At 39.0% G+C, this 27,016-nt stretch overlaps 1 protein-coding gene across 2 annotated transcripts; it reads right to left on the bottom strand.

Moving 5' to 3' along the window:
- Positions 1-18,913: 18,913 nt before the first annotated feature.
- On the bottom strand, positions 18,914-26,237 carry LOC148032643 (PI-PLC X domain-containing protein At5g67130-like). 2 transcript variants are annotated; one of them, XM_087683269.1, is made up of 8 exons: positions 25,842-26,237; positions 24,818-24,940; positions 23,922-24,059; positions 23,662-23,760; positions 22,923-23,226; positions 22,445-22,668; positions 20,531-20,617; positions 18,914-19,382 (listed from the first exon to the last, which is right to left on the bottom strand). In XM_087683269.1, the coding sequence occupies exons 1-8, from the start codon at positions 25,947-25,949 to the stop codon at positions 19,179-19,181; spliced, it is 1,287 nt and encodes a 428-aa protein (XP_087539395.1). In that variant the 5' UTR covers positions 25,950-26,237; the 3' UTR covers positions 18,914-19,178. The 2 variants fall into 2 exon arrangements, with proteins under 2 accessions (XP_087539395.1, XP_087539396.1); XM_087683270.1 differs by lacking the exon at positions 24,818-24,940 and having other exon boundaries at positions 25,842-26,234.
- Positions 26,238-27,016: the final 779 nt, after the last annotated feature.

Below are 27,016 nucleotides of genomic sequence, written 5' to 3'. Positions count from 1 at the left end.
AGAGGTAGACAACTACTCAAACATTCCTCAAATACACCTAACCTAACCCTAGGACTTCATTCCTTGATTGTTGGTCCCTAATAAACGAAAAGAAAATAATCCCCGCATACACATATAACACTATCAGCTCAAGGAAAAAACTCGGAAGGTGAGGACACCACCTGGAATGCCATAAGAAGCTCCCATGTAGCAAAGGTTCCCTCCAGGCACTTCATCAAACCCATCTAATGCAATCACTAAAACATAAACCCATTAAATGTACCTGCACAAAATAGACATATAGCCCTCTTGGCCTAAAGAAATATAAGATTTCACAACCAACAAACTGGCCCTCTTGGACTTATGAGATAATCCACTTCACTACCATTCAGCAGCATACTGTTGAAAGAAACCCTTGGTCTTGATATAACTCTATTAAAGCACAAGCCTAACCAAGGATAAGGGCTCCTCATGCCCTACACTAAGTGCATCAAGTTATTGGCCAACCTCCCTCCATAAATAGCAAGAGGTGTCTGACAAATATGATGATAAACAATCATATGAGTCCATGACAGAGTAGGAAGGTGCTCAATTGCTACTTGACTCATAACCCAAACTAACCATTAGTAGCCAAAAATTGGATGTGTCAGTAAGAAGACCCCAAAGTAGTTATGGGCTAATGTTAGGAGGTAATTGTAAGAGCTCCTCTGGACTAGAGTTGAAAAAAACATCTTCAATGAAAGCATAATTGGCTAAGGAATCCACAAAGCGATTCCCCTGTCGAGGAATTAGCTAACGAGTCACAGTCTCAAAAACATGCAACATATCTAAGGCTACACAATGATACATCTATAGGATGGGATCCCACATACTATAGGTCCCATTCAGTTGATTGATTACTAACTCAATTCCCCTTTCACCAATAATCGGTGGATACCACTACATCAGGCTACATTCAGTCCCATAATCAAGGCCTTATGCCTATAGCAGCCCACAACCAGTGGCAAAGAGATATGAAGATTGGAAGCTTCAATGGTGGTTGCCCTGTTTACCTAGATATGTGGACTAAAATAAATCTCTGAAAATAATGAAGCAATGCCTCAATGTCAATGCCTTGATGGTGCCTCAATAGGCCGGGAAGAAGCTCAAGAAGCCGGGGAGTGACGGGAGCTCAAGAGAATGAGCTATGGCTGCCAGGAGAAGGAGACCCAATGCGAGTGGGGAGTCAATGGGAAGCTGAGAATGCCATGAGCCAAGCTCAAGAGTCAAGAAGCCGAGCTCTGATATCAGTTGAAAGGTGAGAATGATCAAAGCTTGCACGCGAGAGCTATGGCAGGAGAGCAAGAGTAAGAAAGAGAGAGACAAGAAATGGGAAAACAGTCACAATGTGTGACCGGGCCTTCCTTTATTCAAACTATCACTAAAAGAATAAAGAATAAAGTGATGGTGACGGGCGCCCGCCACCTGTAGTGTGCAGTGGTGGTGACTGCCAGTGTAGTAATACACGGGCAGCTAGATGGAGGCGCCTTTACCCCCAACACTTTGTAGCATCATCTTTAAGAAGTTTCTCCAATTCTATCTAAAGTGGTGGATCCACAACCTATAAGAAAAGAAGAGCATTCTCTTTCTCTAGAGTCAATTTCTCTAAAATCCTAACTGCTCATACCATCTTTCAAACTCTCTTTGTAAATCAGTAAGCTCTTTTGCAAGCTTCGAAATCGAATCTAGAAAAGTCCTTTTAGTCACTCAGTTAGAATCTTCAAGATAGTATTCTTCTTTCAAAGCACCCTTGAATGCAACCCATGTCTAGCCATTATTTGCATAGATTGCATTCACTCTGGTGCTCACCTCTTGGGCCACAACCCTATAAAAATACCTCAGCATGTCATATGTTGGAACCCTAGCCATCTTAAGCTTTTCTACATAAACATGAAGAAACTTTGTAATATTTCTATCATTAACTTTTTAGACTAACAATATGACCTTTTCCAAAGCATTTTTCATGGCCTCTTCATAGGTCCTCATGAAGTTCATGAAGTCTCTCAGTCTGACAACTTCATCATCTCATGCATATGATCTCCTGTCTTGCTGAATATTTATGTGGCTTTTCAAAGCCTTGGCTACAACTTGTTTTCTTTCTAACTTTCTCATCAAAACTTAGAGTATGGTCATTCAATTACTCAGATCGTGACCGGAAACAAACCAGTCTACAAGTCTTTCATGGGAAGAATTGCAAAAATCATCCCAAAATTGGCAAAAAAACCATTTTTTGTAAAGCACATTGTTCTTTTTTACTTTATAAGATGCGACACCTTATAGCACTCAAGATTGTATGTATTTTTATCCACCCAAAATTGTCATTAAGTTAATAGAACTTAATAGTAAGAAACTAGACTATTTTTGTAGACCAGTTCTAAACCTTTAAAAACATGTATGCATCTTCAATAAGTATCCCATAAGCATATATTTGGAATATTTATAGATTTCTTTTCCTTGGTTTTTCTTCATTGGACTTATGTACCGTATAGACGCTATCATGCATATAGAGTTTTTACTCCCCAACCTATGCATTGCTAACCCAAAACATTGCAAAGGCACTAGAGCTTGGCAACATTGCCTCAAAGAGCTTGAGAACCTAACTGAAATATGCCTAGTAGCTATTCAAATTCATAGAGGCATATAGATGTCAGACAGAGTGAAGTAGCATGCTTCCTCTCACACACTTTTTTATTCATTCAACACTGTATAGTGAAAGTACAACCTAAGGTCATAAGACCATTCACACCAGTAGTGGCACCGACTTATGTAATGTACCTAACTACTATGGCTATACTAGCTGTGTCCAGCTCATGTCGGTCAACACACATAAATGAGCTTGATATTCTAACACTCCCCCTCAAGCTCACGACAGCATCTGAACTCCAAGCAGCTGTCTAAAACCACAGAACTTATCTTTACCCAAGGACTTGGTAAAGATATCCGCCACCTATTCATCTGTCTTTACATGCATAAGATCAACGTGTCCTGCGAGAACCATCTCTCTGATGAAATGGTAGTGTACCTCTATGTGTTTCATCCTGGCATGATAAACTGGATTCATAGCCAGGTGTACACTACTCAGATTATCACATAGTAGCTTCACTGGAGCATCTACTTGTATGTCCAAATCAGCCATAAGCTTGAGCAGCCATGAAATCTCGCATGCTGCCAATGCAGCACCCATGTACTCTACCTCAGTACTCGATAAAGTAACCGTAGGTTGCTTCTTGCTGCTCCAACTAATCATGCCGCTACCAAATCCAAATGCATATCCACTTGTAGATCTGCGGTCATATGAGCAACCTGCCCAATCCGCATCTGTGTATCCAATCAATGTCAAGGGCTTATCTCTGACATAGAATAGCCCATAGTCTACAGTGGACTTAACATACCTCATGATGCGTCTAACTGCATCCAAGTGTGGCTTCCTTTGCTTTTGCATAAACTGGCTTATCAGCCCTACAACATAGCTCAAGTCAGGCCTAGTGATGGTCAAGTAAATCAAGCTGCCAACCAACTGCCTGTACATAGTCACATCCTCTACTTCAACCCAGTGTTCATGTCCAGCTTGACATTCTAATCAAGAGGTGTATCCAACGGTTTGCATTCAGCCATGCCATACTTCTTAAGCATTTCCATGGCATAGTGCTTCTGCATCAGCCATAAACCATTTCCAGCTGGTACAACCTCAATAAACAAGAAATACCTCAGATCTCCTAGATCTTTCATGTCAAATTCAGATTTCAGCATCTTCATTGCATGCTGAATTCCCATGTCATCATCTCCAGTAATTATCAAGTCATCAACATATATGACCAGCACTACCAAGCCACTATCAGTCTTCTTTGTAAAGAGGCTGTGATCAGCCCTGCCAATAGCAAAACCAAGACTCTACAAGTAGCTGCTGATCCTAGCGTGCCAGACTCTCGGAGCCTGCTTCAGCCCATACAATGCCTTTTTCAACCTGCACACATAATGCTGAAAATCAGGGTGAACATACCCTTCCGGCTGATCCATGTAAACATCCTCTGCTAAGTCACCATTGAGGAAGGCATTTTTCACATCCATCTGCTGAAATTTCCAGCCTTTAGCAGCAGCCAAAGCAATCACAGTACGCATAGTTGCCATCTTGGCAACAGGGCTGAATGTTTCATCATAGTCAAGCCCATACTGTTGGGCATATCCCTTTGCGACCAGCCTTGCCTTATACCTTTCCACATTGCCGTCAGATTTGCATTTGATCTTATAGATCCATTTACAACCAATGGTCTTTTTCCCTTCAGGCAAAGGTACCAAATCCCATGTCTTATTTTCAGCCAAAGCATGCATTTCTGTATCCATGGCTGTGTACCAATTCTCATATTTCACAGCTTCAGCATATGTACCTGGTTATTTAATCTCCATTACTTTTGTCATGTAAGCATAATGCTTTGCAGAGTAGCCACTATATGTCAACCTGTCAACAGGGTATCTGACCCTCTGTGATCGTCTAAGCTATGGTGCACTACTCGATTTCCCTCTTTCATGAGGCGGAATATACCTGCTCTGCCTTGTGCCAGGCGTATAGACAGTCAGAATACCAAGTTCGCTGTCCAAAGTATCAGCAGACTCATAGCCAGAAGTCATTCTGCCAGGTGTCATCATACCAGATGCATCCTCAGTAGCTTTTTCTTTTCCTTTGTTGTCCAAGATATCATGTCTCCCCCTCACTGACATACTGGTGTCAGTGGATGGTGAGCTCCTCAATCTCCCTGTCCATGGGGATATTGTCTAACTGCTAGGTCCTGTCATAGCAGTGCTCTGCTGCAAATCAACTGTAGAGACATGAGTGGAAGGCATATCAAATGGCACTGCAACTGGTGAGACATACCAAGAGCCCATCTCATCAAAGATGACATTCCTGCTCACCAAAGTCTCCCTGGTAGAGGGGTCATAGCATTTATATGCCTTCTTCTCCTGCGAATACCCAATGAAAACACACTTATGCGCTTTTGGATCCAGCTTTTTTCTTTTCTCATCTGGAATATGCACATAAGCAAGACATCCAAAGACTTTCATATGACCTATATCAAGCTTGTAGCCATACAGCCTCTCAAACGGCGTCATATCATGAATACTTACAGTGGGAGTCCTGTTCAGAATTTATACAGCTGTCGTAACAGCCTCTGTCCAATAATAAAGTGGCATATGTTTTTCATTCATCATGGCCCTAGCAGCCTCCATCAGAACCCTGTTCTTTCTTTCAACTACTCCGTTCTGCTGCGGAGTGTAGCTGCAGGTTAGCTGCCTACGAATGCCATTTTCAGCCAACAAATCAGCAAATTCATTTGATACATACTCCCCACCACTGTCGGATCTCAAGCAAGAGATGTAGCATTCAAATTCCTTCTCAACCTGTGCTTTGAACTGCTGAAAAATAGCAAAGACCTCATCTTTTGTTTTCAATATGAAAGCCATGTATAGAGACTGTAGTCGTCAATGAAAGATACATAATATCTAGAACCTCCCATAGAGGCATTATGAGTTGGCCCCCAAACATCAGAGTACACTAACTGCAAAGGACGTGTACTCTACCTTACATGCCTGACAAACGGCAATCGAGACTGCTTACCAAACTGGCAAGCCTCGCATACATGACCAATATCTGAATATCGGAATTTGGGTAAACCTGTAACCAGTTGTTTCTTCTACATAGTTTGCAGCCTTTGCAAATTGACATGCCCCACTCTCTTGTGCCAGATTTCCAAATCCCTAACAGTGCCAGAACCATGAGCAAACATAGCTGAATTCAGCTCTGGCAAAGAAGCATCAAGAGTAAACATTATGTCGTTCCTGTGACCACGAGCTATCAACTTGCAGCCATTGCCAAACTCTTCAATAAAGCAACCATGCTTATTGAATCTAACCTGCAAGTTCTGCTCCGTCATCTGACCAACAGACAATAAGTTCTTCGTAATTGAAAGGACATGCAAGACATCATGCAGATTTTTCTTCCTGCCATCATGAACCACCAAAGGCACTTTGCCTTTATGCTCAATGCTATGCTGCGTGTCATCACCTGTGCATACATAGCCATGCTTTTCAATCACCATATCAGTGAACCAATCACCATGAGGGGTCATGTGATTCGATGCCCCTGATTCAATGTACCACACTGCATCATCAGATGATTTTTCAGCAGCCTTATCTTTGACATATTGCATGGCAAAGAGTCTATCACCAGAGTCATCTGCCTGACTGGACGTAGCATAGTGTCCATGCTGTTTACCCTTCTGATTTCCCTGCTTCTTCCAGCACTCCTTTGCAATATGCCCATACTTGCCACAATAATGACAATCCTTGTCTTTGTTTGGATTGTCTGACTGACGCTGCTACTGCCATGAGCCTCTACCACGGGAGTTAGATCTCCCCCTGCCTCGAAAATTTCCACGACCTCTTGCATTTGATGACTGCCGATTTTGAGTGCCATAGGATGCATTCTGCTGGCCTCCTCTGCCAAATCCATAACCCCTGCCACGGCTGCCACAGCCGCGCTAATTCGAGTAAAAAACTGCATCCTTATTCTTTGAACCGCTTGACCCTGTAGCTAAGCCAAGCTTCACTTCTTCATGAATCAATAATGCAACCAGCTCATTAAAGTCGGGCATTTCAGCCCGCACAGACACTGAAGTGTCAAAAGACTTGTATTCAAGACCCAATCCATTTAAGGTCACTGCAGCCATATCTTCATCTTCAACTTGTGAACCAACAGATGCCAACTGATCTGCTATGGTCTTAACCTCCGTGACATAATCCTGTATGGATCTGCTCTTCCGGTCCATGTTGTTGAATTTCTGCTTCAATTGTATCTTCTTGGCACTTGTGGTTGTACCATAGTATTTGACCAATATGTTCCATGCATCTGTTGGGCTCTTACAGTTCATGATCTGCATCACCATAGCATCCGAGATACATAATGACAGCCAATGTAAAACTCTGCGAGCTCTTTTCGTCCAAGCTCGATGCGCTCGTCTTTGATCAACTGTAGGATTCCTTTCTGGAAGTTCAGGTTCAGCCTCAACACCTGTCACTAAGTCCCAGTATCCTTTCCCAATTAGGAAGTTCTCCATTCGAAACTTCCAAATTGCATAATTATTGCTATCAAGCTTCTCCCCCACAATCTGGGTTATGTTGTCCGTTCTATCAGCATTTGCCATTTTATAGACACTGCCTGACTACCTGCAAGCCAATAAGACAACTTGTCTGACTTCAGCCCGGAACTGTTTATGACAGTTTTCTGCACTAAATTGCAGAAAAAAACCAGGGTATTTCAGCCTACTGGCACCCCAAAACAACCCACAAACAAGTGGTCTCAACTGTAGATATCACTGTCAATACATAAGCTACATGTTTGCTTCAGCTTGAGCTTTGGTAAACTCACTGCCAGGGTAAATACATGCAGTCTGAAAACTGTAAACTGTAAATAATCAGCAGCACTTTCAAGTCCAAAACTAAGTGGTAATCATGTCACACATGTCCCAAAACCTCCCAGATAGCTGCTAGTACACTTGGCAGTCATGACATGAGCATAGAGTCACAGAACAGTGCATAACAAGCACATACAAGTGTCAACAAATTCAGTTGTAGGTTGCAGTCAACCAAAGTTCAGCATATCAAGTTCCAATCAGCCCCAAACTGTCTTCCAATCATGTCATACATTTACTTCATAATGACAAGGTCAATACATGAGCATCTGGGTATACATAGGCAACCTGTTTTCACTGACCAAAGCATAAAACTTCATGAACCATTTGTACTTGACCAAGACAATATGTCTGCATTTACTTCAACTCCAGACTTCAGTTTTCAATGATGCTCATTGCATGTTTCAAGCCTCCATACATCCAGCATGTATATGACAGCTCTCATAGGTGATAGAGCTCTAAAAATGACCTGTATTGCATCAGTAGTAACCAATGCTTGTCACTGACAGTATATGACTGTTTTCAGCAGTGAAATAGTTCTCAGATCTAAATATTTTAATGAGAAAATTCAGCTCAAGTACTTCACATCAAGTACATATGACTTCTTAACTTGTGTTGTTTGCAGTGCAATCTTCCCAGCATATTAGGGAGCTTCAAATGCTCTTCAGGATCAAAACAGTGATGTAAATCACTGTATTCAGTAGTGTACATTCAGTTTCAGACCTATATACCTGCATAACAGTCCATGCCTCATCACCCAAGCTTCCATTGACATGTCAGACCTTCAAGGTCACACCCCAGGGTCAGCATACACTTCATAGAGCATGTATAAGATGCTTAATGCCTCGTTTTGAAGCTGGAGGACCTGAATCTGGACCTGGCGCAACAGCGCAGATTGACAGGGGGGCAGCATAGCTCACGATCTTGTTAATCATGACAATGAAGCACTCCAAGGTGCTCAACACATCCCTCTCAAGGCTACAAACAAGCCTTTGATCATGCCTTTGATCATTGAGCATACAACCATACAATGCATACCTTCCATTGTTCAATGGCTTCAGCCTATTTGAAGAAGAATGACCTTTCCTCTGACTTCAGCTCTTGCAAGTCCAATGCCACACTCCTAGGCACCCAGTTTTTGCCGATTCATGGCTCTGATACCATGTTCAAATTCATAGAGGCAGATAGATGTCAGACAGAGTGAAGCAACATGCTTCCTCTCACACACTTTTTTATTCATTCAACACTGTATAGTGAAAGTACAACCTAAGGTCATAACACCATTCACACCAGTAGTGGCACCGACTTATTTAATGTACCTAACTACTATGGCTATACTAGCTGTGTCTAGCTCATGTCGGTCAACACACATAAATGAGCTTGATATTCTAACAGTAGCTACTCATGCCCTATTAACTCAGAAACCCTAATAAAAGGTTTGGTTTGGCAAGCATGTCAAGCAATAATCCTTTGACAAGGGGGACCTTGTTTTTGCATTCATACGATTAGTAGGACAATGAGTGTTAAGCTTGAAATGCTAGATGGCCAACCCATTGACCATTTAATGGCAACAGAACAAAAAATTTATTTTCACACTAGGACATCTTTCCCATGAACCACCCATGGTGAATAACGAAAGTCCCTTCCTGCGTACAAAATAGACTTACTATGAACAATTTGAGCAACAGAAGTCACCTATTCCTATACCACCCTTATGATCGAATCCAGCCAACATCATAAATGTTCAAGCAATCCACCATTAGTAGTTCAAAAACACACGATGAACCCTTGATTTCGATCACTTACCTCTATATCCACCTTGTAGCAACTAAGTCAATCTTGGCTGATACACTTATCAATGAGGGGTCATATTATAATATGCTTCCTTATTGCTATTGGAACAAACTAGGCTAGCCATAAAGTCTAACATAAACTCAATGGGTAACTTCGAATTATATTTCATACCTTAGGGTGTTCGTCTTCTTTGAGAAGACTATCATCATAAAGATTTATTGAAATCTTGGGTTTCTCATCTGATGGAGACTTCAATCTCTCTTCATACCCTATATCATCAATACGAAGTCTCTTTTGGACCTGCAAGAACTCTTCTTCTGTAGGTAGCCCCTCCTTTTCGTATTCTATGATCTGATTAATACATGTATGTAAGGCTATAGAGCTATCTTGGAAATTCTCTCCCTCAACATCAAGACTTGCTAGTGGTTCTTGTTCATAACCTATAAAATTCATGTCATTTTGGCCCCAACGTGCAAGGATTGCTAAGCAATAATCTTCTCTAAGATCAAAAAGATGTTGAATATCATTTAGCAACACATATCTCTTCTTGTTGATAAGATAAGTGGGAAATGTTGGAACACATGCAAGAGGACCTTCTTCATCAACCTGTGCACTTGGCTCGATCTCCTTTTCTTCCACCGTTGTGATATTGTCACTCTTAAACAAACCTACATCAAAACCTTGGACAAGTTGATTCTCAATATCTTCTTGGAACATCTCCTCCTTCTCTTCGATCTCCTTATCCATACTTGCAATATCCTCTAGCTTTCTCTGTTGGGCTATATCTGGGGAAGAATTTTCCATGTACTAAAGATACACAATAAATCCAACATCCTTGTGGATCAAAAGGCATTGGTGTTGATCCCTGTGGAAAGGGCAACATGTTTCTCTCTTCTTGAATTTCTCATCAATGAGGTTGAACCTGCCTAGAAAGTTGATCTGGCTGTACTGGTGGCTCCCATGACATCACTATAATGAACAAATCCATTGACTTCTAAACCTTGCACATGTCTATCATAAAAATGTATGTACTCCTTAAGTTTATCTTCAAGATCCTCCAGTAACTCTTTCAAATCAAAAGGAACATTGAAAATTTCCCTGATATAGCTAAACTTGGAAGAATTTCTAGTTGTGTGTAAGAAATCAAAGAGTCTATAATTAGAAGTCTCCATTAGCTCTTCCTCATCCATTCCTTCCAAAGATAGCTTTCTCTTTGTCATCTTGACCAACAAAAGATTTATCCCTGCAAACAAATCAAAATGACAACAATGTCCAATCAAACGCGATAGAACCATGGAAAGAGGCCTCAAAATCGTGTTTCACAAGACAAAAGATCGAAAAATGAGAAATATTTTTATGTGACCGGTGAAACGCGAAAACAGGTGTCCAAAGGCCAAAGCCGATGAAGAACTCGCGTTTCACCAGACACTACTTGAAAACAAGCATTATTTCAACATTTGACCGGTGAAACGCAACAGTTAGGAAGACATCACTAACCAGAGACATTGTTTCGTGTTTCATCGGTCAATAGATTCAGAACAAGAAGAGAAACATGAACTATGAATTAATTCTATTAAAACACAAAAATTTGTGATAAAATCCTTTTTAGAAGTGCCATGCTCCTTTTGAAAGACACAAAACACATGACATCTGTGATTTTTCAAGTGTTGTTAAAAATTCTTTCTATACTAATCAATGAAATTTTGTTCAGATACTTGTAATAACAAAATTTTGTTACCTATCAAAAATTGTTGAAGTGCTCTTCAAACATGAAGCAAGGACCTTGAAGACAAATTGAAGAAAAATTTCGGGAGAAAGAAAGACAATATCGGAGAAGATGATTTCGAAAAGCTTTTATATTAATATTGTGTGTTTAGAGTTTGATTAATTGTAAACGTGTGTTGATAGTTCCAACGAAAAAGTTAACGTAATGATGGCAAAATAAAGGCGACCGCAAATTTTGAGGAAATTTTCAATATTTTCGCACGCATGAAATATCTCAGAATACGTGCGCACGTGTTCCACTGCATGAAATATCTCAGAATACCTGCACACTCTTTTTTCGGGAATAACAATATCTCAGAATACGTGCGCACGTGTTCCACTTAACACACCGCCAATTAATGCACGTACCATCAATTTTTAGAAAAGTCCCCCAATAAAGGGAAACAACGGCCAAATTTGTTTCACATTTTCATGGTCATGCAGCACATTTTCGTGGTCATGAAGCACATTTTCGCGTTTCATCGGGAGTTTTTTAAAAATTTGGCTTTGATTCGCGCTTCAAAATCCATGTCTGTAAGGTAAGCTGATACCAGTGTGAAAAAGTATCTTTCTTTTCATGTCCTATGACATTGCTTCTAGGGTTTTGATAGTATGGAGCTTATAGGTAATTGTCACTTTTATGCTTGTTTTTTTGTACCAGAACATTGTCGTGTGAAACGCGATCAGGGTCTTCGAGCTATGGTTGTGAAGAACGTATTCTCGTTTCACCGAGCTTATTCACAAAATTGGTTTTAAACGGACTTTTTCCAGCAAAGCGCGAGACAAGGTATGGTTTTTGCACTTTTCCTTTGACTCGCGTTTGAAAAATTCATGTCTATGATATAACCTAGTGGTAGTATAAAGAATTATCTTTCCCTTGATGTTTTATAACATTGCTTCTATGGCTTTAATGGTGTAGAGATTGTAGGTAATTGTTATGGTATTTCTTAGGTTAATGTTTTGTTTTCCTTAGTTTTATTGATTGTTTTGCTATTTATGTATTGTCTGGTGAAACGCGAAAATAACATGCTGCAAGGAGGTCTCTCTTCTCAAGCTCGCGTTTCACTGGACAAGAAGTAATATGTCATTTTTTGGCAGATGGCTAGGACTAAAGCAACAGCAAGAAAGGAGAAGATTGATCCTAGGGGTTTAGCATCAAAGATTCATCAATCTTGAAAGCCTCAGAAGCGCTCTAGAAAGTCAAAGTCAAAGAGAAAGTTTTCTCAAAATGTTAGGTGCCTAAGGGAGATTAGGAAGGCAATAAAGGCTCTAAACAATGTAATTCCAAAGCTGCCTTTTCAAAGGCTTGTTAGGGAGATTTGTGACAAATATAGTTTGGATAGTTTCATATGGACAAGAATAGCCCTTAATTGTATACAAGAAGCCACAGAGGATTTTTTAGTTGAGATTTATCAACATTCCTATATTTGTGCTGCTCATGCTCATAGGCTTATACTCATGGATAAGGACATGGTAATTCTTAGGAGGCTAAGATATAGATTTTCAAAGATCCTTGAGCCATTTTCCCTCACTGATGAGAAGACATTTAATATCCTTAATGTGCCCCCAGCTAGGAGAAAGAATGATGATTCTGGTCCCAAGGTTGAGGATGTCACCCATGAGAGGAATACAAGGCAACATGAAAAAGAGGAGAAAGCTAAAGAGGAACAGGCAGATAAATGGAGAGAGTATAGGAGGCAAAGGGCTAAAGAAAGGGAAGCAGAGCAACTAGAGCCCTTTGAAAATGAGCTGGCCACCCTTCTTGAAGCAGCTAATCCAGAAGGATTTAATGTGTTTTGTTTCTTACCTGGTGACTTAGGCAAAAGAGCTGAGATTATCTCCTTTAATGCTGCCTGTGTTCAAATTCTTAAGGATAAAAGAAGAGAAATAAATGATAGTATTATTCTTGCTAGCCTAAGGTATATCCACCCATCATTACTTCAACTTTTTGACATTTTTTTAACAATAAGATTTTCCTTGTTTATACTCACTATTTCTATGCCTTTTCTAGGTGTGTAATGCATGAGTTTCCTTTGAATATGCAACTAAAAATTAAGGTTCTTGATCCATCTATCTTATACTTTATGAGAAACAAGCTTTATACAAGTTTTGTTGAGCAGTGGTTCAATTTGATTGACTTCAATACTTTGGAGCTCCTTATAATCCCATATAATGAAAAGTAAGTGATTCAATATTCTATTAGAGTTTTTGAGATTTTATCCTACTAATTTGTTGAGATATGATTGCTTTTAGTTCTCATTGGAGTTTGATTGCAATAGATTGTGTAGATAAGCAATGTTTTTTAATCAACTCTATGAAAGGAAGCCATGGAAATGCTAAATTATAAGTTATATTATCCAAGGGCTCCTTGATATTTCAATTCTTTTTTTTTGTAAGTACTCTAAATTTCAATATATTTCATATATAGAGGTGCAAAAAGATTAATTGAAGAGCTAGAGAAAATGCCCCCTATGCCGTCTGATTTGCTTGCAACAATGCAATATATACAAGTTGAGATAAGTTATTGATTAAAATAATTGAAACATAGGTTTATTCTATGAACTACCATCCGTAAATTTCATAGTTTTACTTTGTGTTGGTGGTTGCAATGTCCTCATCAGGATGACAGCTATTCTTGTGGCTTGGGGTGATTGCAAATGCTAGAAGAATGGTTAACTTTGTTTATCTTAATGATGATAAACATGTAAAGGTAATATGAAAGATGCTAAACTTTAATATAGATATTCATTGCAAATAGTCCATTGATGATAAAAATATAGTCTATTGTAAGAACAATAATGAACTAAAACTCTTTTTTCTATAAATGTGTGACAGTTTTTGAAGGATTGCTATACATCTGTGCATGTTTGGTACGTCAGAGCAAAGCTATTTAAGTATATAATGGTCAATTGTATACAACCAACAACAGAGATTGGTGGGGATTTACACAATGAAGGAGATACGGTGCCTATAACCACGGAAGATGAAGCCACAGCTTCAACACCTTTACTCACACCTTCTATATCCAAGGCATCAAAGAAATGCAAAAGGACTCCTAGAAAGGATAGTTCTCGAAAAAAGAAATAGCTTTGCCATATCGCCTTGTAAGCCTTCATATATAGAAATTTTCCCTTCAACCCTTGTATATCTCATAGAGATGGCAGATAGACATCTGCTACAAAATTTGTACATATATTTTATATTGACAGTAAAGATATCTTTTCTTGAATGTCCTTGCAGTGTATATTTTTTTCTCTCCTTTTCGATATCTGCAAAAAATAAATTACAAATGTTTATTAGTTAGGAAGTGAGATTTTGATATACATTTAAGTAGATATAATATGATGTGAAAACTTACTCGTTTCTTGTCAAGTTGGAATACAAAGGAGCATGGTAGTTCAATGTCTTCATTTTGTAAATCCATCCTCACTTGATGTAGCGTACATGATTTTTTGATATTTAAGATTGCAATAATATCCTCGTTGAACCAAATATCAAGATCCACTATAGGATCTTTACTGAAATCATCAAGATTTTGGTCTAAAGCAACTAGACTACTACCAACAAAATGTCATCGACTATAGTAAAAGCTAAGGATAAAATTTTGAGTAGCAATCATATATTTACAAGCTATAGAGTCTTGATCTATCTTACATATAAATTTTCCTTCTGTCCTTGTATCCCATCCTTCATCAACAAATTGTATGACATGATCATATGTTAGTCTCTTCACTGAAAGCATGGTTTTTGTTCTTCTTATCTCCATATTAGAGAAAAAATCAATAAATATATTAATAGGCATAAACAAAGTAACTTTGCTTAGCCTACTTGAGATATTAGATTTTAATGCTTTCTAGATCTCAGAAAATATCTTACATCTATAGCCCTCACTAGTAGCTAGACTTGGCAAAGGCCACTCAAAGCTTGAAAAATCTAGCAAAGGAAGGAGATTTATTGATCCCCATTGGCAACGCCGCATAGGAATAACATAAGAATAGTCATAAAAGAATATTCCATTCTCTGCAAGCTCCTTTCTGCCTCTATACATTTCTTCTCTAATTGAACCATATATAACATCAATAACATCAACAATAGACTCCATTGGTTGCCATTCCTCAAGATTAGAGGAATAGACATCTACAAGACAAACAAATATTATAATGGAAAAACCTAAACCATGTTTAAGAAAGGAAAAACTTTAAGAATCAAATTCTTACAATTTGGTCTATGCATTGGAAGCTTTGAAGATCCAGGTTCCAAACACAGCTTTCTATGCATGAACACATGTTGCACTAGTACCTATTTGATGCTATTCTTATTTACTCCAAGCTTAAAATCTCGGATTTTTCCCTTCCAAGCAGAGATAAACGAGCTCTCATGTCTTTGCCTTTTTTCCACGTTTTGCTTGTTGCATGGTGATCCAACTACCTTTACTAATGATAGTAGGAATCCATCTTCCATTAGTTTGAAATGAATTAAACACTGATATGGATGTGATTTAGGAGCTTGGACGCCTTGTTGAAGGTCGAATTTCTGTATCCATGGTAGAAGAGAGAGAGAGAGAGAGAGAGAGAGAGAGAGAGGACTAGGCTACCACAACGGAGGGAAAAACAATAGAGGAATAAAAAAAAGGAGGGAAAAAACTGAGTGCCATGCTTTTCACTACTTTGAATTTAGATTACATCAGTCATTATCATTAATCTAGATATATCATTAAATAAAAGTAGCCGAGACTCTATGCCTTTAATGCAAAAGATGTCATAATCACGAATATAAGAGACTAAAAATATATAATAAAAATACAAAATTCATAATCTTATTATATTTATATATTTTTGTAAAATTATTTTTTACTTATTTTTAAATAGAAGTTCCGTTACGGAGGCTTTGCTCCTATTGGTTTAGAGCACTCTCTCTTCACATCCTAAAAGGCATTTTCGAGACCTCAAGACTCTCCTAATGCTTATGGAGAATAATATACATAGGTCTTTTCTCAATTTCGACCTTCATAGTGGGTTTCTCTTCTTCTTGTCCCTTGAAGGTAACTATCGCAATCTTTTCTTTGCCTTTGGCTATTGTTCCCCTGTTTTGGCCATGGAATTGCCCTTGATGGAAAGTTTGGTTCAAATTTGGACACTTCCTCTTGAAATTTTAAGCTCATTATAGTGATAGCACCATTGAGTATCACTTTTCTCATTGTGAGAACAAAAATACATGTTACACTTGCCTTGGCCCTTGGATCAAGTTGCTCTCAACCTTAAGTTCTCTTAATGAAGGCACATGGTCTTTTTTTCGGGGAGCCTTGCCCTCAATATCTTCCACCCTTTGGTTTAGATTGGATCTCCTAGTACAAAGGCTTGGTTGAAGCAACCCATCCTGAAGATCTATGAGTTGTGTCACTTCAAGCCAAGTTTAATCCATGACAAAACTTTGCCACTTGTTGAGCATTGCCCATGGATGGCACATATTTTCAATGTGTAATAAATTTTAAGTAAAAAGCCTCTAAGCTCAATCCTAGCTAACACAAGGTAAAGAACTCGTTCATTTTCATGGTGTGATAGGCCAGTATAAGGTATCACAAGCACCCTAAAATGGCAACATGCTCAGCTAAAATAATGCAAAGCACTTAGTCTTAGATATAGCGATTGTAATGGATTTTCTCTCCACTTATGTTAAGAATAGGGTATAGGTATGATTCTTCAAATATGAATAACTTGAAAACTTTAAGACCTTCAATTCACTTGATCCTCTTGAGATTATTTTGTAAATAAGCAAGTGGACCAACATTTATGAAGTAGTAAATCCCATTTCACATCCATCTTCACTCTCGATACAATGAGGCAAAATTTTATACACTCCAAAAGTCTCATGAAGTGATCCTACCAATCAAAATCTAGGGAGTGCACTGCCAATCTTCATCATTTTGAAAAGAGATCCCATCATTCGTTAGATGACTAAACATTTTTGCACTCAATTTTTCCTTAAAGAAGGTTTCAAACAAATCCCCTTATGACTTAATTCAATTATTCTCTAATACCACAAGTAACATGCCTATTAAATGTCCCCTAGATGGCATGATTCAATAGTCCATCAAGGGATTTCTCTAAGCAATTCCATCTAGAACTCCCTTGGAATATCACGGACTTTACTAACTAAGATTGCTTGAGACTACCTCGCAAGGAAAGGTCTCCCCAATTCCCACAAGTATCGATATAGATTTAAGGTTCCTAAAACAATAGTATAGTTATTTAACAATTCACCAAGCATTGGTCACAAGCAATCACTTGTCCAATTTATCCCAAACCAAATCAAACCTATGTCATACTTGGTTCAAAGAGAGTGATAAACAAGGGGGGAGCTAATGTGTCAATCCCTCTACCCATAAGGCAAAGTGTCAATCCGGTCCCCTAAAACAAAACAAGGTCAATCCTAATTTATATTCCTAGGATGGTCACATATTGACTCTCCCTAATTCATTGACCTAACATTTTATGGGAGACCTATCAACTTATGAAGACTACCCTACCAAAGGATGGATCTGTAGGGACCCACTCTCTCACTTCCTATTTAAAACGATTTTTTTGAATTATTGAATTACTTAGCACAAATAATGTAACATATATAAATGACTTTTTTAACTAATCTTGTTCGCACGAGATTCCTTCACATAATCTTAAGTATAGACACAAAGAAGATGAAAGCAATCTTTTAGAAAAATAAAAAATAAAAAATCTTAGCACCAATTTTCCACTCTTAGCAAGTATTAGGGCCTTTTAGGAAGCCATCTCAAGCTCGCATGTGAGTTAGACTAGTCTTTGATGCTCAAAGGATTTACAACCAAACTCCAACCAAAGCACCCTTGCTATCTCTAGTTAATTACACTCCCTACTATAAAGAAACCTCTTGCTCTTGGAGTTGGTCCTAGCATCGTAAGCAACAAATAGAAACCCTTGGTGAAGAGCTCACATGGTTTCCCTTGGGAGAAGCATAGTGTGTCTTTGAATTTAACTTGCATTTAAATGCAAGCCTAAGTTAAAATAATGCATGCACAAACAATGTTCCTAATGCATTAAACCACATTCTTTGGATGCAAATCAGAATAGCTAGGACTTTTTCTAAATAGTGGCCTCCAATGTCACATTCCACTTAGTTGTTGAGTATCATGAATTTAAGGTAAAAAGTTAGCCTAACCCTGGGAGGGGAAAAATCAACCTCTCAATTATAATGCAATAATGACTAACATATATAGTACACCTCTCTTAAACATTAAGAGGAGCTTGCAAGGGTATAAGCTAGTAAATCCCTTCTAGACCCTACAATAAGATGTAGGTTACTCGTGTCCCAACTAGGTTTTTTTTTTTGGAAAGTTGATACAGGACAATGGTAGATAAGAACATTAGATTAGGGTACTTATTTGTTTTGATATTTAAACTCATTAAATAATTGAAAAATAATTTGATAACACTTCCAATATTAAAGGATATTTTTGGAAAGAAATGAAGACAATTAAGATATTTTTCTATGTTACATATGTGTCACAAAACAAAGACTATTGAGAAACCCAAACTAATTTGATTGGTAAAAGGAAAGTAGGCAAATGGTAACTCCACCCTACAAATAGGTGGATTAAATTGGTAAGGTAAAGTTTTCAATTCTTCATAAATAATGATTGCCCAACCTTGGGAAAATCCTTTAAATATGTTGGAGATTATTACGCAAAGCAAGAAGTTCCTTAGTGGACATGTTGAAGGTCAAAGTGACCAAGTATAAATGGAATGATAAAACACTCATGTGTTTTTCCTTACATACATTCGAAAGTTATTAAGAATTGGTTTTTGTATTTTCCAAGCACTTGACAACAATAGACTCACATGTAAATATTCCTCAATAAAAAGGGTAGGTTGATTATAATTTTCTTATGCATTTTTTTTCTTTAGTAATGCATGTGACAAGAACAAGGTCACATGTAAGTGCTTCTCCATAAAAATGTTTCATACAAGGGGAGCCAAAATGCTTTTGTGAGGATAAAAGGGTGTGCTACCCCAGCACACCATATGATGACTACATTCCATAACATAAGAAATCAAATTAATTGTTGATTGGGTAAAAAAGGAATACTACTAAAACCTGGGGATTTTGCTATTTTTTGCATGAGATAAGTACATAGGTAACAAAGAAGAGAATATAAGGGGACCAAAAGTTAAATTTTTGAGATGGTGATTGTTTGCTTGCATTTGATTTTTCAACCTTTTGTGCCATGGGTTTACCAGCCTCAGGCGTCGTCGCATTACCATTTGCATCATTTGGAGTTGAAGAGTTACACACTCCATATGACAAACCACGCTACCAAAAGAAAAAGGAGCATTACTACCAGAAGGATGAAATTATTAAATCTTAATCAAGACAAAACGGCTAAGAGATTGAGACCTCAGATATAGGGACTCAAGCTAACTCCTTAAGGGTTTCCTCAAATATTTACTCTTTTACATGTTCCAAGTCCTGAAATCATGCTTATTTGCTCTATTTACTAGAGTGATTAGTTTTATTCGTGCATGGTTAAAGTTGTTGAATTGAGGATTGAACTTATCCCTCATTGTTCACCTTCACCCCACTTAATATGTAAGCCACTCCTTTCTGCTCCCTAGATGATGCATGCACAAATACAAGAGCTTGGGTTTGGGTGTAATGCTTCTCAAGAATTTTGTTACAAGTCAAGCTTCTCCAAAACAACATTTGCTCTTGAATGTATATTCCTTGAGATGGATTTGTTGTAGATGATGGAACTCATGGTACATTAAAGTATACAACAACAACTTAAGCTAAGCTTGCAATGCTTCAAGAACTCTTGAGGCATGTTTGACATATTGTAATACTAGAGCTTTCATCAAGGCAACTCTAAAATCAATAAATAGGTTCCACCTTTCATCTTATCTCCTTCCTTTGAATAACTTATTAGCATAAAATTTCAACAAACTAGAACTCCTGGACTCTTGAAGCATGGAAGGTTTATGTGATATTTCCTATGATAGTTGCTCATAAGGGTCTGCTACTATGAAGGTCCATATACACAATTGGTTAGAGTGCTTGAATTACTGCAAGTTAGACAAAGTCAACTATGACATATGTTAAGTGTTCTTCTCCCATTTGACTATTGTTAATTTTCCAAAATTTTGATATTCTACATGTGTGGAGTACTCATTCAATCTACCAATTGATCTAACTGCATTTGGTCTTGGTCAGCATGTGTGCATGCACACATGGGCGTGCGCACACACACACACTCTCTCTCTCTCTCTCTCTCCCTAAAAAAAAATCAATGAAGGTGGCAACACTGAAACTGCATGAGAGGGCTTCCTGTTAGAATCTATATCTTAAAACAGAGACTAGTGGTGTCCATATGGTCTGAAAAGGAAGTTTATAGAACCTTCCTTAAAATTTGAATATTACTTTTTATTTTTGGGGCTTTGTCGTGGGGAAAAACCGATTATTACCTTACAAATGTTTAGATCGGAGCATCCACAGATGAGACCTGCATTGAGGGTATCCAAGGCTGTGAAGACGCCCCCGCCATCGCTTCGCTGTTCAAAAGACAAATGGAGTAAGCAGACAACCCAAATCATCTCAATCATCAAATAAGATTGCACCATTCGCTCGCTCGCTCACCCACTCATGAATGCTTCTCGATTCACACGCAAACCCACAAAAAAACAGAGAAAAAGCAGCACCCCCATTCATGACATAATAACGCCTCTTCCCCACCACTAGCGTATAACTATACCGGTCCAATTGGTGCCTCCGGCCACCTGTCCCTCTCAACCCAAGGTAGCTTTCCTTCTCCAGCCCACCTTCTGATGAATGACGTGCCTTTTCCAGTCGTATCATATTCACTTTTAGATGTCCTTGGCTGGCTTTTGGCAGATTATAGTCTGTGCAGAACAGCAGCAGAAGGGGTTGCTGCTTGAGATATAATCCTTATGTGTAGATATTGTGTAGATTATAGATTAATGTCCATAATCTATAATAGATAGATAGATAGATCCAGTGTGTACTTCAGTAAGGGGGGTTACCCTGTTGCTTTTGCTGTGCAACCAATTACATGGGTCCCTCCTCATTTAAAAGGTGCTGCAACAACCCTAATAATAATTATAGAAACCTCCCTTGCAAGCGCAGCCATCAATGCCCATCGTGAGCCCATCTTGAAGCGTTTCTTTTCCCCAGTCATAGTCAGGACTCAGTCAGTCAGTCACTCACCCATACCTACAGTGTACTCAGGCAACCTGTGAAGTGTACACTCAACCCGATGAATCGCTAAATTCTATTTGAAAAAAGAAGGTTGAGAACCCTGAACCTTGACAAAACTTTTAGTTGTAAAGATTGGAAAATACACTCAGAAAACCCTCCAAAAATTTGAGTTGAAGGCTTTTGCTACCAAATATGTTTTTTTTTTTTTGAACACTAGTAGTCTGGAGGGGATAAGAATTCTTGGAGCCAATACAAAAGCCTTCAACCTCAGATCACATTTCCCATTTAGTCTGGGACTCTATGCGTAGATTTCAGAGTGTGAACTCACGCACCCTGTACACACCCACATGCTCAAACCACTTGGACTATGACCCCATTCGCATGCTCGCTAAACTTACAAAGGAGGATCATGCCTATAAAGCTGACTAGAAGCTTTTGAAAAGATTACTGTGAAACTGGTTGGCGATGTACATATTTATTATCTACCACTTAATACAATCTTACTTTTTTTTATAAAAAAACTACCCAGGTCTTTTCTTAACTTTAAGAATTCACTTGACTAATACCTGGGTTTCTTGTCAATTAATTAAAAGCTGGTGCTTTTCAGAGACTTAGGAAACCTTCATGAAGGTTTTGTCAAGCTCCGGAGTGTAGTTCGAGGAAGACTGCCATCCCACTCTAACATAATTAACTTGCATGCTACTAGGTATGGGATGACCTATGTGGCATCCGTCCACTCTAGTGGGTATTCGAAAAGGAAAATAAATATGTTTTGTGTAAGTGGGTATGTAAGTATTACAATCTTAATATACTTTGGTATTATTGGACTACTTGTGGAACTCAATTTAAATTCCACAAGAAGTTTGACATTTTCCGATGTGGGAAAGGGATTGTTTTCCCTTGATTTTCCCTATACCATTCAACATCATGAGCTTGCGCTAGAGAAGCACCAGTGCACCACATACTTAGGTAGGTGCAGTTGGGGACAAGGGATCCCCCTGCCCCCAACCACACCTCGCTAAGTATGAGATTCTCCCCTCGGAGAAGCTCATGATGTTATCATAATTCACAATGTGGGAGTTACTAGTGGGAATTATCTAAAACTTCTTCAAAACCTTATTGTGTTCTACTACAATGCCTTGCCTTGCCCATTTGGAACTCACCTTGTAGAAGTCCACTGCAAGATAGTTGGCCCACCGATTTCCAGCAGCTTTGTAGCACACAGGCAGCATCTGCTGGAGCATGGCGGAGTTGTACTTGCATGCTTGTGCTTGAACAGGGTCATCTGGGAAGAAGTTCTCCAGAACCAAGGACCTGCTTTTTGCACTAAGGGCTAAAGACTCCCCTCTGTTCGGGCATTGCCCTGCATGCATTCCTCCATTCCCATCTGAGAGCAACACAAAAAATCTGAGTCGTGTTTCCTTGAAATGTAGCTACATATAAACATCCATGCAATCTGCAGTCACACTACCTACATACAGGCTTGACAACAATGTGGTGTTGAAATGATACTCCACACACAAACATAGAACAACAGCAGATTAATTAAGAACAAGATCAGATGTGACTGCAATTATTTTGTTGATTAGAGGAAATAATCAGCTTCAAACCGAGTGAGTGATCAGGTTTGAAAGAACCCACATTGATTTTCATTGACATATCTCCAGTTGTAGGCTATGCCTTCACTTGCCTCCTTGGTGCGGTCAGATGTAAAGACGAGAAGCCGGTAGTTCTTAGCTACCATGTCTGTGACTGTAGGCCAGTCCTCACCATTCTTGGGCATGCTAGACACAGGAAACCAGTACTTCATCAAGCCTGCATTTGTGAAAAGCTTGGTCAAGCCCTTATTGCTCTTCACATAGTCTTCTATGAAAATGGTGACAATCTCTGTTGGATTTGCTGATAGAAAAGCCCCTATCTCTTGCAATGTGTTGATGGCTGGCTCCTGCAGTGGTTCTAAGATAAGACTGATTTTTGGTGCACAGGAGGTCTTTCACTGTGATGCATGAGAAATTGGAGCAACCACTAGCTGCTAAATCGAGATTCTCAAATAACAGAAAATGGGGCAAAACATCAAACATAATGACTTGATAAGCCAGTCAGAACATCTTAAGTAAAGATCCAATTCAGAGTGAAAAAATGAGCTTCCAGTATCCAACACTTATGGCTCTTGTTCTGCATTGGGAGCCAAATGCACATGGAAATGCGATAGAGTTTGTGAATATTAATACCATTAGAAGCTATCAGATTTCAGATGAGAATGCTCCCGGAGGCTGTAAATGACCTATTAATTCTCAGCTAATGTTAAGGAATGAGGTATACTTGCAAACACTGCGAATGCCAACTGCTCAGCTAATGTTTGACGGGATTGGATGCTTACAAAGGCTGTAAAGTTGTAGCAAACGCCTCCAAAAGAATGGCAGAGCCAGATATCACCCAAAAAGTCATACATGTCCAACATGAGACCTCTCACACCATTCTGCCAGTAATCAAACGAAGGCTATGCTTAGTGGCCAGCCGTGAGAAATTGGATGTATATATATCAGAGGACTTGACCCAAAGCAAGAAAGAAAGAAAGAAACCCAGGACATAAGGCACACAAAATTTGAGCGTCTGATCAAGAGGCAAATCAGGTTGTACGTTGAGCTGGTTGGTGACACTGTCTTCTTGATTTTCAAAGGTGATTCTTGCCACTCCTGTATGGGAAGGCTCCCCCACAATTGCGAATGCGTTGTGCGTCGTGAGCCACGCATACTTGTTGAAGGGCAAACCCCCACGCTACAGAAACAAAAAAGAGGGAGAAACAACACAACCCCCATAGATTGTGTTAGTTTGACATATGCTAACATCAAAATGCCATTCCTGTCCTAAATAAAAACAGTCTCGTTATACTTGCAAACATCACCAACTTTAGTCATTCCCATTTTGCTACAGAAATTCAGTTAAAACAGCATTGCTTTTGCACTCTTGATTGCTCTGCATTAGCACAATCGTTAGCAGCCGTCTGAATCAATGTGTATTATCTTAAAATGCTATAGTGAGCATCATTGTTTGTTCTAAACATAGAAAGGGGTGTCCTCATACCTGCAAACCATCAATACATGCAAACCAGCTCAATAATTTATAGTCGTTCTTAGTCTGTTGAATTAACAAATCGATGTCACAACATCATGGATTCATTTGAATGTTGGCTGCTCACGCAGATCATAAAATGACACTGCAATTATCGTCTTCTTACAGTTTCTGTTACTCCCATTGGGAAATTTATTTTGCATTACAAGCAGACGCGTACTCCAAAATATAAAGTAATGTAATGGTCCTCTGAAAATGTCTTGTTATGATAGAATTTGAATTGTTGAATGAACGCCTCACACATGTGACACAACCTTACAGTCGCCTCATCATCATTCCTCTATATATATATCTTTGCGATGGTTCTATGGACATCTAGTTCTAATTTCTTTGTCCGCTTGACGCGGTTCCTGCAAAACTAATCAAGAAGAAGAAGATGAGAGAGAGGGGGAACGGCTCAGTACAATGGTAGTTGGAATGGTGGCCTTGTATCGATGACACCGTCGAAGAACATCACCGTCTGCGACGCATGTAGAGCAGAAGAGCCCAGATGCACAGTCCGAGTCTCTCAGACAAACTTGCCGGAGCTGATAACAAAATCATTCAATTCAAACAAAAACAAACAGACAAACAAACCAACACAGATTCAGTGAGGAAACCCATAACATTTTGAGCCCAAATTACTTCAAACTAAGAACAGAAGTTAGAGCATGTCGAGCCAAAATCACTCAAATTAAGTACAGAAATCAGAGGGATGAATATAAATCAATCTTGAGCAGTAAAGGTTTTGCCATTTCCCCCATTTCAATTCAAACAAAAGCAAACAAACAAACAAACACAGATTCAGTGAGCAAAATCAGCACGTTTTGAGCCAAAACTACTTCAAACTAAATACAGAAATTAGGACATTTTGAGCCAAAATCACTTTACAATTCAAGCTTGAGCAATATAGGTTCTGCCACTCTCCCATTTTTCCACATTGCTTGCATTGCATGTCCATTTTCCAGAAGTTAACTAGACATGATGCACTACTACTAATTACTGCAGTTCCCCCTTTTTGTGTTGGATTCATGAACCCTCTACAAGTTAATTATATTTTTCTATCTGCTACTGACTGGAAATCTTGCCGGAGCTGATAAAACCATTCAAAGGCAAACAAACAAACGAGCATATACAGATTCGTTCAGCAAACTCGGAACATTATGAGCAAAGATTGCTTCATACTAAAGACAGAAATCAGACGCCATGTAATCAAATCTTGAGAGCGATATAACTGTGTGCCATTCCCCCCATTTCTTCGCACTGCTTGGATTACATGGCCATTCTGGAGAAGCTAACTAGATATGACACACTGCTAACTGCAGTGACCCCTATCTTGACTGAAATCATGTCCATCTTCTACAAGTTAACTGCATATATGTATCTACTACTAACTGCAGGAATTCCGATACATTCCACCCAAAGAAGATAGGATAGTAATTAGGATACCTGACATCGGCCGCGAGAGCACAGCGCTTGAGCTTGAAGTAGTTGTGCGGAGAGTGCTATTAGAAGCAGGAGAGACGCTCTCACAAAAGAGCTCACTGAAGATTTCATGGATAATGACTCTTTTGCTTCTCTGTGTTTTGAAAGAATGGTTGGTTAGAGCAAGAACTGCTTATCACATAAACACATTAGCTAGTAGAGGGTGGTTCAGTTTTCTTTCTCTATTTTTGTGGGTCTTTGCCAAGCTGTAGCTCACTATTAACTGCGAGACAACAATGGCTGCCAATGGCGGTGGTTGGTTAGTCCACAAGGCGAGTTATATTAGTAGTGAGAGCATTGGGACAGATTAAAAAGGGCCTTAGTAGCAAAGAGAGAGTGTGTGTGAATCATCAGCATAGAAAGACCATTCATGGACCAAGGCCATCAGTTGGAACATCACATCAGTTCAGGTCACTTCTAATTGGTAATACTTTGGGCTAGGGACAGCCCTAGAATGTCTACAAAACATTAAGGTTTGGCACATCATTTCAGGTCACTTGTAGGTTGTAATACTTTGGGCTAGGGACAGCCCTAGAATGTGTAAAAGAAACCAAGCTTTAGTGTCGAGTGAATGTAAGAAACCCACCCAAATACTCAAACTAGAGGTCTTAGAATTGCAAAGACGAGGGTTCTTTTCTTTATATAATGTCAAATAACACCTATCTTTCCCCAAGTATGAAGAAGCATCACATAGCCACCCCAAAAAAATAAGGTTTAGCACATCATTTCAGGTCACTTGTAATACTTTGGGCGAGGGACAACCCTAGAATGTCTAAAAATTACTAGAGTGTCGAGTGAAGTGTAAGAAAACCCACCCAAATACTCAAACTAAAGGTCTTAGAATTGCTAAACATAAGGGTTCTTTTCTTTATATAACACCGAGTAACACCTACCTTTCACCCAAATACAGAGCATCACATAGCTACCCAATTCTAAGTTTTGAGCCTTTGACCTCTCATAACTCACACACACTCCCAACCAATTGAGTTGTTTCTCATTGGTAAAATGAGGAAATTTTAGCTACACATTGTGACATTCAAAGCCTTGGAAAAAACATACAACTTCTTTGCTAAAACTTACTTCAAAGATTCTCAAGAAAACTTTTTCCTCCACCATCATTGAGTGAAGGCCTTTTGGAA

The sequence above is a fragment of the Lygodium microphyllum genome, chromosome 8, assembly GCF_053477565.2.
Source record: "Lygodium microphyllum isolate KBCC chromosome 8, Lygodium_microphyllum_v1.1.10, whole genome shotgun sequence".
In the NCBI taxonomy this organism is placed as follows: Eukaryota; Viridiplantae; Streptophyta; class Polypodiopsida; order Schizaeales; family Lygodiaceae; genus Lygodium; species Lygodium microphyllum.
The sequence above is the reverse complement of the archived record's forward strand: the minus strand, read 5'-3'. Positions and strand labels throughout refer to the sequence as shown.

Excerpts from the sequence above, each read along its gene's own strand:
- LOC148032643 (XM_087683269.1), bottom strand. The coding sequence starts at position 25,949 with ATGAAATCTTCAGTGAGCTCTTTTGTGAGAGCGTCTCTCCTGCTTCTA. Across the intron at positions 24,941-25,841 it reads GCTCTCGCGGCCGATGTCAG|CTCCGGCAAGTTTGTCTGAG; the intron begins GTATCCTAATTA and ends TTTTGTTATCAG. Across the intron at positions 20,618-22,444 it reads TTGCAGTGGACTTCTACAAG|CGAAGCGATGGCGGGGGCGT; the intron begins GTGAGTTCCAAA and ends TCTTTTGAACAG.